The 13,472-nt window shown below is 40.0% G+C and overlaps 1 protein-coding gene and 1 long non-coding RNA gene across 2 annotated transcripts; both read right to left on the bottom strand.

The window, feature by feature from the left end:
* Positions 1-719: 719 nt before the first annotated feature.
* On the bottom strand, positions 720-1,798 carry LOC141615090 (uncharacterized). Its single transcript, XR_012529611.1, has 3 exons — positions 1,719-1,798; positions 1,410-1,471; positions 720-904 (listed from the first exon to the last, which is right to left on the bottom strand). It is a non-coding gene; the product is annotated as an uncharacterized LOC141615090 (long non-coding RNA).
* Positions 1,799-2,393: 595 nt separating this feature from the next.
* On the bottom strand, positions 2,394-2,789 carry LOC141614041 (uncharacterized). Its single transcript, XM_074432796.1, has 2 exons — positions 2,601-2,789; positions 2,394-2,537 (listed from the first exon to the last, which is right to left on the bottom strand). Exons 1-2 carry the CDS (start codon positions 2,787-2,789, stop codon positions 2,394-2,396), a joined length of 333 nt encoding a protein of 110 aa, XP_074288897.1.
* Positions 2,790-13,472: the final 10,683 nt, after the last annotated feature.

Raw genomic sequence — 13,472 nt, 5'->3', positions numbered from 1 at the left:
CGTTGTTATAGCCTGTATCTGTAGTAGTGTTACATATCCTCGTGTTCAGGGTAGAACATTAATAAAACGAATAACGACATTTGTTTGTTTCTCGCGTTTTGACACCTTTTCTTTCTGGTGTGATTCGAGTTACCCTATGACCATCCACACTTTAAATCGACCTCTGGTTCTTAACATATATTTAATTTAGATAACTTTAGACCGTTTTATAACCTAATTAGAGATGTTAAGTGGCATCGACATAGCTATTAAAACCGATCACAATTCTATAACATAATTGAACTCTCTCTCTCTTTTCACTTGATTTCTTGCTAGTATAGGAGTACGTGATTAGCACCTTACTAATAAAACTCGACGAGTAAGCATTAATCTTGAAATTTATTGACCTAATTAGACCCTTTAAGCCGTGTAGAATGCACAACCTTGCGACACATTATTACATTGTTTCAATCTCGTTTTCTAACTTGGTTTCCTAACTTGTTTGCAATCGATCTAACTAATTAATCTAACCTAGGAAATAGGACGTGTTTGTGTGTTTAGTCATGTGCTTTGGCCGTGTCTTAGGCCGTGTGTAACACCTCCATTTTTTTAAGAGCCTTTAGCAAGACATTCTCAAGTAAATAAAGGTTTTACCATCTCAGTTTCGTGAGGTAGTAAGAATAAAAGACAAACAATAACAATACCAAAGTACTTTAAGACGATATAAATTAAAGTGCCTCAAAGGACTTTATTACAAAATTCCAACGAGATAAATAATAATTACAAGTACTTTTAAAACAACTGCAACGGAAATAAAATAAATAGTGTGTGAATTTAAAAAGTGATCTCTAGATTCAATTGATAAACTCGTCCCAACCTCCCCCTTAAGCATCCAGCACTTCTCACAGGCTAACCTGCAATCAATCTGCTCCCCAATATTTGGTTCATCACAGGTGTTCACGAATACACAGTCAACCACGAGGTTGAGTAGGATAACTAAACAACAATAACAATACGATACAATAAAAGGCTCAAACATGACCGTCACACACGGCTCAACCGTGCCACATCACACGCCACTACCAACCGCGCACACAACTGACACCACACACGGTGTACTACTAGGTCCACGACAACCTCCGAACACCGCCGTGCCTGCCCGACCAAAACCGTACAGGACCACGGCTCTTCCACATCCCTGTGCCTGACCGACCAAATAATCTCAACGCATTGCCAATCCACTTTCACAATTCCAACGCACAATAGGAAACCAACAAACAATAATAACAATATGATTATGAGACAACGATTATAATAATATGCTCAAGACAAGAATTACGACGATGTGCTCAGGACAACAATTACAGCAATAATCCATTTTTCAACATTTCACCAATTACCAATATAGTATAGTTGAGTAGTTAACCTACCTTTTAGCAAAATCTTCTCAACCAATGAAACAATCAAAAAGCTTCTTCAACAAATTCACCACCTAAACAAATAATTAAATTATGTATAATTATTAACTAATCTTATTAATGAATTTAAGATGTAAACTACCCAAAACAATCCCGCAAAAACCATCACAAAACACGCCCTACTTCACGGCTGACCCGACGGTGGTCAACCCGCCGGTCAACGGTCCCCATGGCCAACTTCTTGGTGGTCAACAGCCATGGTCAAGATACGGGTCAAGGTTGAAACATAAATAATTGATATGAGGCGATTAGATAACTTACCACAATTAATTAGCGAGAGATGAAAACTCTATCTTAAAGTTGTCTCACAAAAGCTCTCCTCACAATTGTATTGAGTTTTTATTTGTACAAGAACAAATATGATGGTAAGGCATAGGGTAGGTATTTATATTAGTTGGTTGATGTAGTTGGAAAGTTCTAGGAAAGTGCTTTTAATATTAAAATAATGAAAATATCTTAGAACATAGATAACACCTAAACCACATACCACCTTCCCTCAAACACATCCAAGCCGTCATCCACACAGTCCAAACCGTTTTACCTCACAGTCCAACCCGGTCCGTCTTATTTGTTTTATGTTGTTTTTCTTTTCTTTTTACGACAACAACTTATTTATTATTTATTCACTTAGATATTAATTATTAATTAAAATACGCAGTATTACAGTCTTCCCTCCTTAAAAAGAACTTTGTCCCGAAGTTCACCACACCATACTACCCGAACCAAGCAACTACACATTAAGCGTTACACAAGCTTATCTATACTATTATCATAAATGACCAAAATCAATGCGGTGTGATATTCTACCCCCGAAAGAAAAAGGTTACGTCCACATAACCAATACACATTACGCAAACAAATGAGAATACTTCTCCCTCATCTTAGCTTCAACTTCGCAAGTAGCTTCCTCTAAATTATGATTAGACCATAAAACTTTCACCAAGCAATCTCACTATTTCTAGTCCTTCTCACTTTTCTGTGCAAAATCTCTTTAGCCACTTCCCCATATGATAAATTCTCATCCATCTCAACTATCTCAGCTGCTAATACATGAGTAGGATCACTGACATATTTCCTCAGCTGTGAAACATGAAAAACATTTTAAACTCTTGCTAAGGCTGGTGGTAGTGCAAGATGATATGCCACTTCACCAACTCTATCTAAAATCTCATAAGGCCCAATGTACTTCTGACTCAGCTTCCCTCTCTTGCCAAAACGTATCACTCCCTTCATTGGTGACACTTTCAACAAAACTTTGTCGCTTACTGCAAACTCAATCTCACTTCTCTTCAAATCTGCATAACTCTTCTGCCGATCTTGTGCAGCTCTCATCTTTTGTCTAATTACATGTACTTGCTCAACCATCTGTTGGATCAACTCCGGCCCCCAGTGTCACGGCATCAGTGACGTCGTCCCAACAAACTGGACTCCTACACATCCTTCCATACAATGCTTCAAAAGGTTCCATACCAATACTAGGATGATAATTGTTATTATAAGAAACCTCTATCAAGTATAACCTCTCTTCACATGAACCTCCAAACTTAAAAACACAAGCTCTTAACATATCCTCCAAAGTCTGAATAGTCCTCTTAGTCTGTCCATCTATAGCTGGATGAAATGCAGTGCTCATTTTCAAAGTCGTACCCATACACTCCTGCAACTCTTGCTAGAAATTAGAAATAAACCTTGAATCACGATCAAAAACAATATCCTTGGGAATCCCATGTAATTTCACGATATTCTTAACATATGTTTTAGCTAACTCAGCCTTACTTAAAGTTTCTTTCATAGGAATAAAGTGCGCTGTCTTGGTTAAACGATCTACTATCACCCAAATTATATTATTCCCCTTCTAAGTGCGAGGCAAACCAACAATAAAATCCATAGAAATGCTCTGCCACTTCCATTCAGGCACATCTAAAGACTGTACTTTCCCCTGTGGTCTCTTATGCTTTCACCCTCTGACAAAATAAATATCTCGAAACAAACTCAACAACCTTCTTCTTCATCCCAAACCACCAAAACGACTTCTTCAAATCCTTATATAACTTATCTCCTCCAGGATGCACATAATATGGTGTAGAATGTGCTTCTTTCAAAACCTTTCTTTTCAATTCCTCATCTTCAGGTAGACGCCATCTCCCATCGAATCTCAAACTACCATCGATCCCCACGACAAACAGTGATGGCACACATTCCTCCACGGCCGAGCGCCACTTCTCCACCTTCGGGTCACCTTTATGTTTCTCTCTGATCTTAGCATACAACTCTGGCTTTACAGTCAAACCCCAACTGAATCCCCTTTCCTTATCACACAAATTCCCATTTCCCTTAATTCATCTTGCAACTTAACCTGCGATATAGCTAAACATAAGGCATGAACCGACTTTCTACTCAAAGTATCTCCTACTACATTACCCTTCCCCTTGGTCAGTGTATGGATTTTGGTTACATGTCGTGAAGAGTTACCTAGACCAAAACAATATTTATAACTTCAAAAACTACTCCACTTTTAGTAAAGAGGTAAGTAAAGGTCGTATCCCAAAGGATGGGTATTGATGTAGGATTTTCGATTGCAAATGGTTGTGTCTAAGGGTGTCACAATTTGGATTGAGGTAGGAGATCAACTAAACTAAATAACAATGTAAATAAAGTAATGAAAGCAAGCAAGATGATTAAAATGAGATGTAAACAATTGATTAAAGGCACTAGGGTGTCATGGGTTCATAGGGTATTCATGGGATTTGATCATACAAACATGTTTCCTACTAGATGCAAGCAATTATTGTTGTAATGGGATCGAGTTAGTGTATATCTTACAATCCCTAGGAAGGTTTGGGTCCCGGAGCTTAATCGATTAGATTGTACAACACCAACAAGTCGACTTAATTATCCTATCCAACTATATGCATGGTCTAAGAGACTCGAGTTGGTTTATGTCTTACAAGTCGCATTGAAAAGGTAAGTGATGGGTAAAAAATGGAAGGATTCATAGGCTCACATTTCATCAAACATAACATGTGCATAAGTTGAAATCACAACAAGCAAGCAAATTAATTATGAAAACATATTAGATTAAGCATGAATCAATCCCCATGTTGGTTTCCCCTAATTCCCCATTAACCCTAGATAAGGAAACTACTCACATATTATCAAGTTTAACACGCTAACAAGGTTGTCAATCATACTAGCAAGGCAAAGCATGATGAACAAATGAAGATGATTAACAATAATTAAAAAGGATTAAGAGAGAATTATACGTATAAAGATGATTCCAAATAATAAAGCAAAGAATAATAAAAGTACTTGATGATTGAAGGAAGGTTGTCAATCCTCCAAATAAACCCAAATAATATTCTAATTACCCAAAATAAATGATAAACAATAGAGAAATTAAGGAATGATTAAGGAATGAGATTTATATTAATGCTAAATTAAGAATTGATTACAACACCAATGATGATAACGCGTGGAAGTTAATTGATCAGATTGCTACCCATACCGCCAGGTATGGAAATCCTAGGGGAAGCACGCGAGGTACTGGTGTTAATAGTGCCCTGGCGGCATAGTTAGAGACTATTTCAGCTCAGATTGCCTAGATAAAGACTACCCAATCACTGGGTAGTAAGGAGAGAGTTCACGCTATGAGTCAGCAAGTAGAGGAGTCTTGTGCTAGATGTGGTTTAGATGGTCACAACGCAGCTGATTGCATGAGCACATTGGAGCAGGTCAATGCCTTTCAGGCTTACAGACAAGGTGCACAAGTACACCTTTCTCCAACTTTTACAATGAAATAACGAAGGAGCATCCATTCCTTCAATGGTCTAGTCAGAATGTGCAAAACCCGCAGCAGTTACAACCGCAAAAGAATACTTATGTCCCTCCCAACAATCATGGTAGTCAACCACAAGGGGGATATCAAAGGCAAAATCAAGGAGGCCAGCATTTTAACAATCAATATCAACAGCCTCCTCAACAAACTCCTCAACAAATTCCTCAACAAGCTCCGAACAGTGAGATGGCAGAGTTGCGCAATCTTTTGCAACAAACTTTGTTGATGCAGCAGAAGCAGACGGCTCAAATTTCTTAGCTGATTGCCCATAATAAGATGCTAGATAATCAAGTGGCTCAGATGGCACTTCAAAACCCATCAAAACAGGCCGTAGGTCTTCCTCCTCAAGGTAAGCAAGCTCACGAGCAAGCTAATGTTATTCAGCTGAGGAGCGGTACTTCTTATGCGAATCCCGACCTGCAAAGCCTTGGTAATGATGTGCCTATTACTGATGATGAAGTCCCTTATATGCATCCCAAAGGATTGGGTAATTTGGAGCTTAGTGATGATGAGAAAGAACCTGACGAAGTTGAAACACGAGCTGATGATAAAAGCAAAAAGAACTAGAAAGCTGAACCTGCTGAGGTTCCTCGATCGAGTCAGCCCAGGCTTGATCGAGGAACCACTGTGCACGATCGAGTCACCTCCAGGCTCGATCGAGGCACCTCCTCGACAGACAACGGTGTTTCAAAAGTTGTTTCTAAGGTCAAGCAAACCGAGCCCATTACTATTACACTACCTTTTCCTCATCGGCAGCAAAAATCCAAGCTAGATAAGCAGTTTGGTAAGTTTATGGAGGTCGTGAAGAACCTACAGGTAAGTGTTCCCTTCACTGAATTAATTACTCAAGTGCCGGCTTATGCAAAATTTATGAAGGAGATTTTGACAAGGAAGAGATCCTTTGATGTGGTGGAAACTATTGCTTACACTCAGAAGTGCAGTGCCACGTTACCGATTAATTCACCACCTAAATTAAAGGACCGATGAAGCTTTTCTATCCCTTGTCATATTGGTCATCTTTCTATTAGTAAAGCTCTTTGTCATTTAGGAGCTAGCGTCAGCGTTATGCCTTATTCTATTTGTAAGAAATTAAATATGGGTCCGTTCACAGTTACTAATATGACACTGCAGATGGCCGATCGATCTGTTAAACACCCATTGGGGGTGTTGGAGGATGTTTCCGTTCGTATTGGGAAGTTTTTCATCCCTGTTTATTTTGTTGTCATGGACATGGTTGAAGACAACCAAATCCCTATCATTTTGGGCAGACCATTCCTACACACTGCGGGGGCGGTTATAGATGTTAGGCAAGGGAGATTGACTTTAGCTGTGGGGGATGATACAATTATCTTTAACTTGGAAAAAGCATTAAAATATCCCATGATTTAAGAGACTTGTCATAGTATAGATGTTGTTGATTTTACTATTGATGAATGTCTTCCTATGTGTTTGGACAGGGATCCTCTGGAGAATGCCCTAGTCACGGATTCAGCTGATCAGACGGGTTCATGTAGTCCAGAAGTTCATCGGATTGAGAAGCTTCTAACTAGAGAGGAATGCCCCTATCAAAGGGTATATAGTTTGGGTACTACACCTAAGGTAACTGAGGTAAAGAAACCTGAATTAAAACCTCTTCCCTCTCATCTTAAGTATGAATTTCTTGATGACTGTGAAATGAACCCAGTGATCGTCAATGCTAGCCTAACTGAAGGTCAACTATCTGCTTTGTTGATTTTTTTGAGAAATCATAAAAAGGCAATTTGGTATAGCATTGATGATCTGAAAGGTATTAGTCCTGATTTTTGCATGCACCGTATTCATTTGGAAGAAGGCCACAAGCCTAGTGCACAGGGTCAGAGACGATTAAACCCTCCGATGCAAGAGGTGGTAAGAAAAGAGGCATAGAAATTACTTGATGCTGGTATTATCTACTCTATATCTGATTCTAAATGGGTAAGTCATGTCCAAGTTGTACCTAAGAAGGGAGGTACTACAGTAGTAAAGAATGATAAGAATGAATTGATTTCTACTAGACTTGTTACAGGGTGGTGGATGTGCATTGACTATAGGAAGTTGAACACGGCTACTAAGAAAGACCATTTCCCACTTCCTTACATTGACTAAATGTTAGAGAGACTAGCATGTCATAGTTATTTCTGTTACCTAGATAGCTACTCCGGTTTGTTTCAGATACCCATTCATCCAGATGATTAGGAAAAGACCACTTTCACATGTCCATATGGTGTATTTGCTTATAGGAGGATGCCTTTTGGTCTATGTAACGCTCCTGCTACTTTTCAGCGTTGTATGATGGCCATATTTTCTGATTACATAGAGTCTATCATGGAAGTCTTTATGGATGATTTCAGTGTATATGGTACTGATTTTGATATTTGCTTGAGAAACTTGACTAAAGTTTTGTAGCGCTGTGAGGAGAGCAACCTTGTTCTCAACTGGGAGAAGTGCCACTTCATGGTTACTGAAGGGGTGGTACTAGGTCACTTGGTGTCAGGTAAAGGTATTTAGGTGGACAAAGCTAACGTTGAGGTAATTGAGCAACTCCCGTACCCGGTTAATGTTAAAAGTGTGCGTAGTTTTCTTGGTCATGCAGGGTTCTATCGCCGCTTTATTAAAGATTTCTCTAAAATTGCTCAACCTCTAACTCAGTTTCTTCATAAAGATACACCTTTTGTGTTTACTGACGAGTGTGTTAAAGTCTTTGACAGGATTAAACAAGCTCTTATCTCAGCTCCCATAATCCGATCACCGGATTGGAGCCTTCCTTTAGAGATTATGTGTGACGCCAGTGACTATGCAGTTGGAGCTGTTTTGGGGCAGCGAAAGGACAAGGTGTTACATGCCATTTACTAGGCAAGCAAGACTCTCGATGATGCACAAATTAACTATTCTACTACGGAGAAGGAGCTTCTTGTAGTTGTCTATTCTTTAGACAAATTTAGAGCTTATCTTGTTGGTTCTAAAGTTATTGTTTATACTGACCATGCAGCTTTAAAATATCTTTTAACTAAACAGGGGGCTAAACCTAGACTTATTAGATGGATTTTGTTGTTACAAGAATTTGATTTAGAAATCCGTGATAAGTCAGGTGCTGAGAATTTTGTTGCAGATCATTTGTCCAGATTGAGATTTTCAGGAAGAGAGATTTTGCCCATTGATGACTCTTTTCCAGACGACCATCTTCTAGCTGTAGCTGCAAATACCCCATGGTTTGCAGATTATGCCAATTATTTGGTAGGAGGTACGCTTCCTCTTGATTTGTCTTATCAGCAGAAGACGAGATTTATGCATGATGTGAAGCGGTACTTCTGGGACGATCCCTATTTGTTCCGGGAGTGCGTCGACGGTATATACAGACGATGTATTCCAGAGGGTGAGGTACGTGCCATCCTTTCTCATTGTCACTCTTCTTCTTATGGTGGTCATCATGGTCCTTCTCGGACATTTGCAAAGGTAATGCAATCGGGTTTTTATTGGCCTACTTTCTTAAAGGATGCTACTAATTTTGTCCGTTCTTGTGATGCATGTCAAAGAACCGGCAATATCTCGCAAAGGCTTGAGATGCCTCAAACTGGAATCTCTGAAGTAGAGATTTTTGATGTTTGGGGCATTGATTACCAAGGGCCGTTCCCTACATCTTTTGGGAACCAGTACATAATAGTAGCTGTAGATTATGTTTCTAAATGGGTAGAGGCGATTGCCACTCCCACTTGTGATGCTAAATCTATTGTTAAGATGTTTCAGAAGATTATCTTTCCACGGTTCGGAGTGCCTCGCTCAGTGATCAGTGATGGGGGTAAGCATTTCAATGAGCGTCATCTTAATTCTCTCTTGAAGAAATATGGCGTTACATACTGCAGAGGATTGGCATATCATCCTCAAACCAGTGGAGAAGTGGAGGTCTCCAATAGACAGCTGAAACAGATCTTGGAAAAGGTAGTAAGCAAGAACATAAAGGATTGGAGTCAGAAGCTAGATGACACTTTGTGGGCTTACCGTACTGCATTAAAAACGCCGATTGGAGCATCGTCGTACCGTCTAGTCTATGGCAAATCTTGCTATCTACCTGTGGAGCTTGAGTACAAGGCTATGTGGGCCATAAAGGAGCTGAATATGGATCCCTCACTGGCGGGTGAGAAACGACTGATGCAGTTGAATGAGCTCGATGAATTTCGACTGTATGCCTACGATATTGCTCAAGTATACAAGGAGCGAACGAAGAAGTGGCATGACAAGCATAATTTGCAAAGAGAATTTCATGTCGGTGAGAAAGTGTTATTATTTAACTCTCGTTTGCATCTGTTTCCAGGTAAATTAAAGAGTAGATGGTCTGGACCGTTCACTATTGCTGATGTGAACAAATTTGGGTCAGTTACACTGCATTCTGACACAGGAAAGACCTTCAAAGTGAATGGGCCACGCTTGAAAACATACTATGAAGGAGCGTATGTTGGGATAATAGAGGCTTTGGACCTCTTTACCATTGATTCTTCTTGCTGATGAAGAATTACGGTCGTGCGGGACCGCAAAAACCAAGGGCTACCAAGAGGCAGCTCGGAGATTGTAACTTATTAAATTGTAAATTAGGATTTAATTTTTACAAGTATTGTTTTTATTGACCTTTGAGAGACGAGGGGAAGGAACTTGATATGCTTTCAAGTAATTTTTGCAGGAATTTGACGGAATTTGAAGTTAAAGAGTAACAAAAGACGAAAGAAGACGCCAACAGCAACTTCCTCGATCGAGTCAGTGTGGGGCTCGATCGAGGAACCTAGACATGAATTAAAATCAATTTAAAATAAGAGTTGGCATATTCTGATTTTGGTTCCTCGATCGAGCCAGGCCGGGCTCGATCGAGGATCCTTCCTGAACCCGGTTCCGCGTGTTTCCAACACCGGTTTAATGCTTTAATTGTTGTTACTTCTTCCAATTTCTTTCTTCTATTTTGTCATTGTTGCTGCATTATTCTGCCTTTATTGCTCTTTCTCTCTTCATTCATCATCATTCATCATTAAATCTCTCATAAAAATTGGGTTTCTTTGCTTATTAAGTGTTTACATCAATCTCTTGTGCTTCTTTTTGCAATTTCATTGCTATATATTTGCTAAGGTAAGTCCCGATTTGTTCTCTTTTGTCCCGGAAAAAATATGAAATTTCTTGCTTAAAACTTGAGTTTATTGCATTGAATCTTCCATTGCTAGTATACAATTGCTATTTCCTTGCTTTTTAGCCCTCTATTTGTTGAATTTCATGCCTAATTTGCTAATTTGGGAATTAGGGTTCTTCAAAATCCGGGTTAAATTTATGCATTAAATTGGTTAGAAATTGTGTTCTTATGCCTGAAATCTTCATTATTTGGTACATAATCATGATCCCCTAACTTTTTGGATGGTTTAATTGTGATTTTGAGTTTTAAAAATTGATTTTTTTACCCATATTTGCCAAAAAAACGGGACTGTTTTTGTCCTATGGTTGGGGTATGATTGTATACTTGCTTATTTTATAGAGAATGTCATCTACTAGTCAAGGAAACAAGAGGTCCCGGGAGAGGAGCGCTCCCATTCGTCAACCCGAGGTGATACCTGAGGTAGTGGAGTCTTCTGAGGAGGAGGTCCTATCTCTTTTTGATGATTATCCTTTTGTTGAGTTCCGTGACAAGGAACAAAGGGACAGGTTTGAATTTTTGACGACAAAATCCATGAGTGCTACTAGATGTGTTGATAGGAAAATTTTACGAACCTTGAAGATTGATGATACTATGTTAGGCATGTTCGTTGAAATTGGTTTACAGGGTCTTTTTCTGCTTCATGAGTTGTCTTACCCTGCTCTAACCCTTGAGTTTTTAAGCTCATATGCCTACTTCCCCAGTGACCACCTTATTCGGGTTAGGTTGCTCAACGTGGAACGGTCTTTGAATTTTGACCGTCTTTCAGAAATTCTGGGGATTCATAAACACACTGATGGTGATTTGTATAATGCGAGTGGAATGTGTGCAGTCCGATACTTTCCCTTGTTTACTGGCTATGCGGATGCAGATGTTAGTAGCATGTCTTTGTTGGATGTCCAACATGTCTGTCTTAGATTGTTTCTGCGGTATTTGATTTACTTACTCTACGGGAGGCACGACAAGAGTAAGGCCTCCACCATTGAGGTCTTGATTCTTGCTAGTTACCTGAACCCATTTCGGGAGAGGACATTCCAGTTTTCTCCCCCTGCTCTTGTGTGTTCTGCCTTTGACCGTATGATCGGGAGATATGGGGACTTAGATTGTGGTGCCCTCATCACTAGGATTGCTCAGGATGTATGTGATTTTCAGGGAGATGACCCTTACGAGCCCATGGACGACCATGAGCCCCTTGCTGATGATGACCATTTCCGTTAGGACATCTCTTATATAGACATTAGGAATGGGAAGGACCATTACTGGAAGGTCCACGGTGAGTTTTATATGCTTTTGCCGTGTGACCGTTTGCCGGCTGTGGACCCTCTTGAGGAGAGTACAGCTAGGGAGAGACCCCCACCTGTTACTTATCTGATTCCTCAGGACCTCTTGGTCACTTTTTACCGTTCCAGCACTACTGCTACTACTGGTGGGCGTCGGAGACGTTGACAGCCTCCCACCCACTTGCCTGGCTCTTTCCAGCCTACTCCTCCACCTCCTACACATTATCCTACTCAGGGTTATCCTCTTGACCCAATTATTGCACGAGAGGTGAGGTTACATGAGGGCATCACCACCGCTTTGACTGAGCGGCGCATGTGGGAACTGATGGAGGCTATGACTCTTGCTTCGGGAGGACAGTATGCGGGTGTGACTCCTAGCTACTACGCCACTCCCGGTGATGATAGCCGAGTTTTCCACCTCTATGGAGTGACTCCTACTTAATTCGGACAGTTTAGTATTGATTATGGTGCCTTGGGTCGTCCTTTCTACACTCCAGTCCGTCCCCATCAGCCTTTTTCTGTTTTTCCTGAAAATGTTGGTGTCCCTTTATCCTAGGGGGTCGTCCCTTCTACTTCTGCTGCGCTAGCTTTCCAGGGGCTGGCCGTTGTCCGGGCCGTTCTGGTGGCCGTTCTAGAGGTCGTGGTCCCCCTGCTTCTGACCCTGAGCTGCTGTCTTTGTATGCTGAGATTGATGATTTTGATGAGGCTGCCCTTGATAATGATGGAGCTCAGTAGTGACAGCTGGTCACTACACCCCTCTCTTTCCAGCTGGTTTGGGGGAGGCTACTGCATTATAGCTGGTATTATCTTTCCTGTTTTTTGTTTTATTGCATGCATTTCTTATTTTCCCCTCTTTCCTTTGTTAGTTGTGTCCCATAGGTTGCTGGATTTCTGTGTGACTGCTATGTTGTAGGCATCACAATGAGGACACTGTGACATTTAGGTTTGGGGGAGTGTGTTTATTTCTGTTGTGTGTTTTTATTTCTTGTTGTGTGTGAAAAATTCAAAAATTCAAAAAAAATTCAAAAATCTATAAAATACCAAAACATGTTTTATTTATTTTGAGTCGAGTCGCGGTGAATTGTTTAGCAAAGATGATAATTTGCTTTGTCTTTGCATTTGAGTCTCATTTAGTTTTCCATGTACATTGTTTTGACCTGTTAGCTATGATGAACAAAGCTCTTTACTCAAGTCTTGACCGTCACAATATGCCTTATGCCGAGTAGATTTGACTTTATTTTGTTGGTAAACCACTTAAATTTCTGAGGTCTTTAGAGCTTCCTAGGCCGGAAACATTAATTAACCGGTCTCATTGTTATCTAGGCTGAAGAGTGTGGTCTCCTTGTGGAATATGTAATATCAAACTGCATAAGTGTGATATTAGTTTCTTAGCTTTTGCGCGTTCATATGATTGAGTACATGAGGAAAGGCGGTTCTTATGGTTCAAATAAGCCATACATTACCCAGTTTTTGTTAGCCCGTTTGAACCATGTAGCCATTTTATATCCTATTTCTTAGCTACATTCCAGAATTTGCCTACCTTTTTTTGGGACAGTCGCAGTTGCTTGAGTCTTCAGTGTTATAGCTGCTTTGGTTGGGTTGGGACTTTTATTGTCATGTGGGTAGTAGCTATATTTTTGTAGTAATTGTGTGACCTCCTATGTTGAAAAAGAGATATATTATGAAGCAAAAAAATAAGAAAGAAAATAAGAAAGAAA

Source organism: Silene latifolia, chromosome 11 (genome assembly GCF_048544455.1).
Source record: "Silene latifolia isolate original U9 population chromosome 11, ASM4854445v1, whole genome shotgun sequence".
Classification (NCBI taxonomy): domain Eukaryota; kingdom Viridiplantae; phylum Streptophyta; class Magnoliopsida; order Caryophyllales; family Caryophyllaceae; genus Silene; species Silene latifolia.
This window is presented reverse-complemented; position numbering and strand designations above follow the sequence as displayed.

Excerpts from the sequence above, each read along its gene's own strand:
- LOC141614041 (XM_074432796.1), bottom strand. The coding sequence starts at position 2,789 with ATGAGAGCTGCACAAGATCGGCAGAAGAGTTATGCAGATTTGAAGAGA. Across the intron at positions 2,538-2,600 it reads TAGATAGAGTTGGTGAAGTG|CTGAGGAAATATGTCAGTGA; the intron begins GCATATCATCTT and ends CATGTTTCACAG.